Source organism: Lactuca saligna, chromosome 7 (assembly GCF_052625555.1).
Source record: "Lactuca saligna cultivar CGN05327 chromosome 7, ASM5262555v1, whole genome shotgun sequence".
In the NCBI taxonomy this organism is placed as follows: Eukaryota; Viridiplantae; Streptophyta; class Magnoliopsida; order Asterales; family Asteraceae; genus Lactuca; species Lactuca saligna.
In genome coordinates, this window is record NC_136423.1 from 114,454,856 (window position 1) to 114,456,899 (window position 2,044).

General features: G+C 29.6%; 1 protein-coding gene across 1 annotated transcript; it reads left to right on the forward strand.

Annotated features, from left to right (window-relative positions):
• Positions 1-900: 900 nt before the first annotated feature.
• Positions 901-1,740, forward strand: LOC145007158 (uncharacterized). The gene has a single exon (XM_078966141.1). It carries the CDS (start codon positions 901-903, stop codon positions 1,738-1,740), a length of 840 nt encoding a protein of 279 aa, XP_078822267.1.
• The last annotated feature ends 304 nt before the right edge of the window (positions 1,741-2,044 follow it).

The window sequence follows — 2,044 nt, forward strand, 5'->3', positions numbered from 1 at the left end:
ACTTATTTTTAATAATAAGTGGTTTAAAACTAATGAATACCAATTGTAAATGAAAATAACATCAAATTATAAATTACATTTAGCTATAGATAAATTGTATTTTAAATGAACATCATTATTGAAATTAGTAAATGATCGCATAAGTAAAAATATAGTTAATCAATAATAATAATTGTTAAAAATAATACGAAATAGATAATTATATTGAATTCTATTAATGAGGAATGTGGGTTGATGTCAATGAATATTATTGTTCAAAATAATAGAGATTATATATATATATATATATATATATATATATATATATATATATATATATATATATTAGTGTAAAATTTTAATGTCAAAGTTAATGTCAATAACATAACAATTTTAAACATATATTTTTCAATATTTTAACAGTATATTTTTAATATTCACTGCGCAACGCACGAGAGTTCGTCTAGTTTGACATAAAACATAATTAACAATTATTTTTGCCATTTTCACAAAAAATTGTTCATTTTGCATCCTTTTTATCTTATGCATGTAAAACTAAGAAAAAACGCAAAATAAATTTACATCATTTATTGTCGTTAAAAAAGTCTAAACATAAGCCATTTACATAAGTATAACTACATTTAATTTCGTTATTTATTGCATTTTTAGGCTTGAAGTTAAAAGAGGCTGCAATTTTCAACCTTACGTTGTCATACATCGAGAAATCATTATTGAGTTGTGGATTGAGTTTGAAGCAGATACCAAACATGCCGCTTCCTGATCATAGATACATTCAAGAGTCCTGCAATATGTTAATTAAAGATGAACTTAACTATGATCCTAGTATTATTGAAGTTGAGCATCAAGATTTGTATTCCAAATTAAATGTCAAGCAAAAAAATGTTTATCACACCATTATGAATGCGGTTAACAACAAACATGGTGGTGTCTTTATTCCTTTATGGTTACGGAGGAACCAGAAAAGCATTTGTTTGGAAGACCTTGTCTGCTGCTATTAGATCCAAAGGTGAAATTGTTATCAACGTTGCTTTAAGTGGAGTTGCAACACTATTGCTCCCTGGTGGTAGGACAATGCATTCAAGATTTATTATCCCAATTAACTTGACCGAGGATTCATTTTTTTCTATCGTGCTAGACAGTGATCTAGCTGCACTACTAAACAAAGCGAGAATTATCATTTGGGATGAAACTCCGATGATGCACCATCATTGTTTTGAAGCATTTGATAGGATACTTAGAGACATTATCCATTCATCTGACAGGAATAAAGCGTTTGGCGGCAAGACCATTGTATTTGGAGATGAGTTTAGACAAATTCTTCTAGCAATAGAAAGAGGTAATAGTTCAGATATTATGCAGGCATCATTGCATTCATCAAGATTATGGAGTGAATGTACAGTTTTATGTTTAACGGTAAACATGAGGCTTCAGCTTGGTTGTCCAACTAATGATTTGGATGAGACAAAAATATTTGCTGAACAGATTCTTAAAATTGGTGAATGTAATATTGGTGGTCTTAATGATGGTGAAGCTAAAGTTGAATTTCCAGAAGATGTTATCATTCGCTCTACAGGTGGCCATATTCATCCAATTATATTGACCATTTATTCGTCTTTTGAAAACCATCTCAATGATCCATCATATTTTCGAAATAAGGCTATTTTGGTCCCTAGAAATAAAGAAGTCGATGATATCAATAACTACATGTTAGGATTGATGAAAGAAGAAGGGATAATATAACGTCCGTGTTTCTGGGCTTGCCATTTTTAGCAATGTAATAGTCTAGGTTAACCTTTGTAACCCAATTTTAAGTAATAAGAATGTATTTTTTGCGAATTATGTGTTTTATACTTATCTGCTTAATGTGATTTGATTTAATCAAGAATATTAATAAAGCGTAAAAATATAATATTATATAAACTCGATATTGACGCACGAAGATGTAGTGGTTGAGATGAGGTTTCCGAAAATATAAAGAATGCTGAAATCCAAGTTATAACGAAGAAGTTATGACGTGTCGAAGTTTCGCGACAAAACCGGTGTG

Coding starts and splice junctions, on each gene's coding strand:
- LOC145007158 (XM_078966141.1), top strand. CDS start 901: ATGCGGTTAACAACAAACATGGTGGTGTCTTTATTCCTTTATGGTTAC.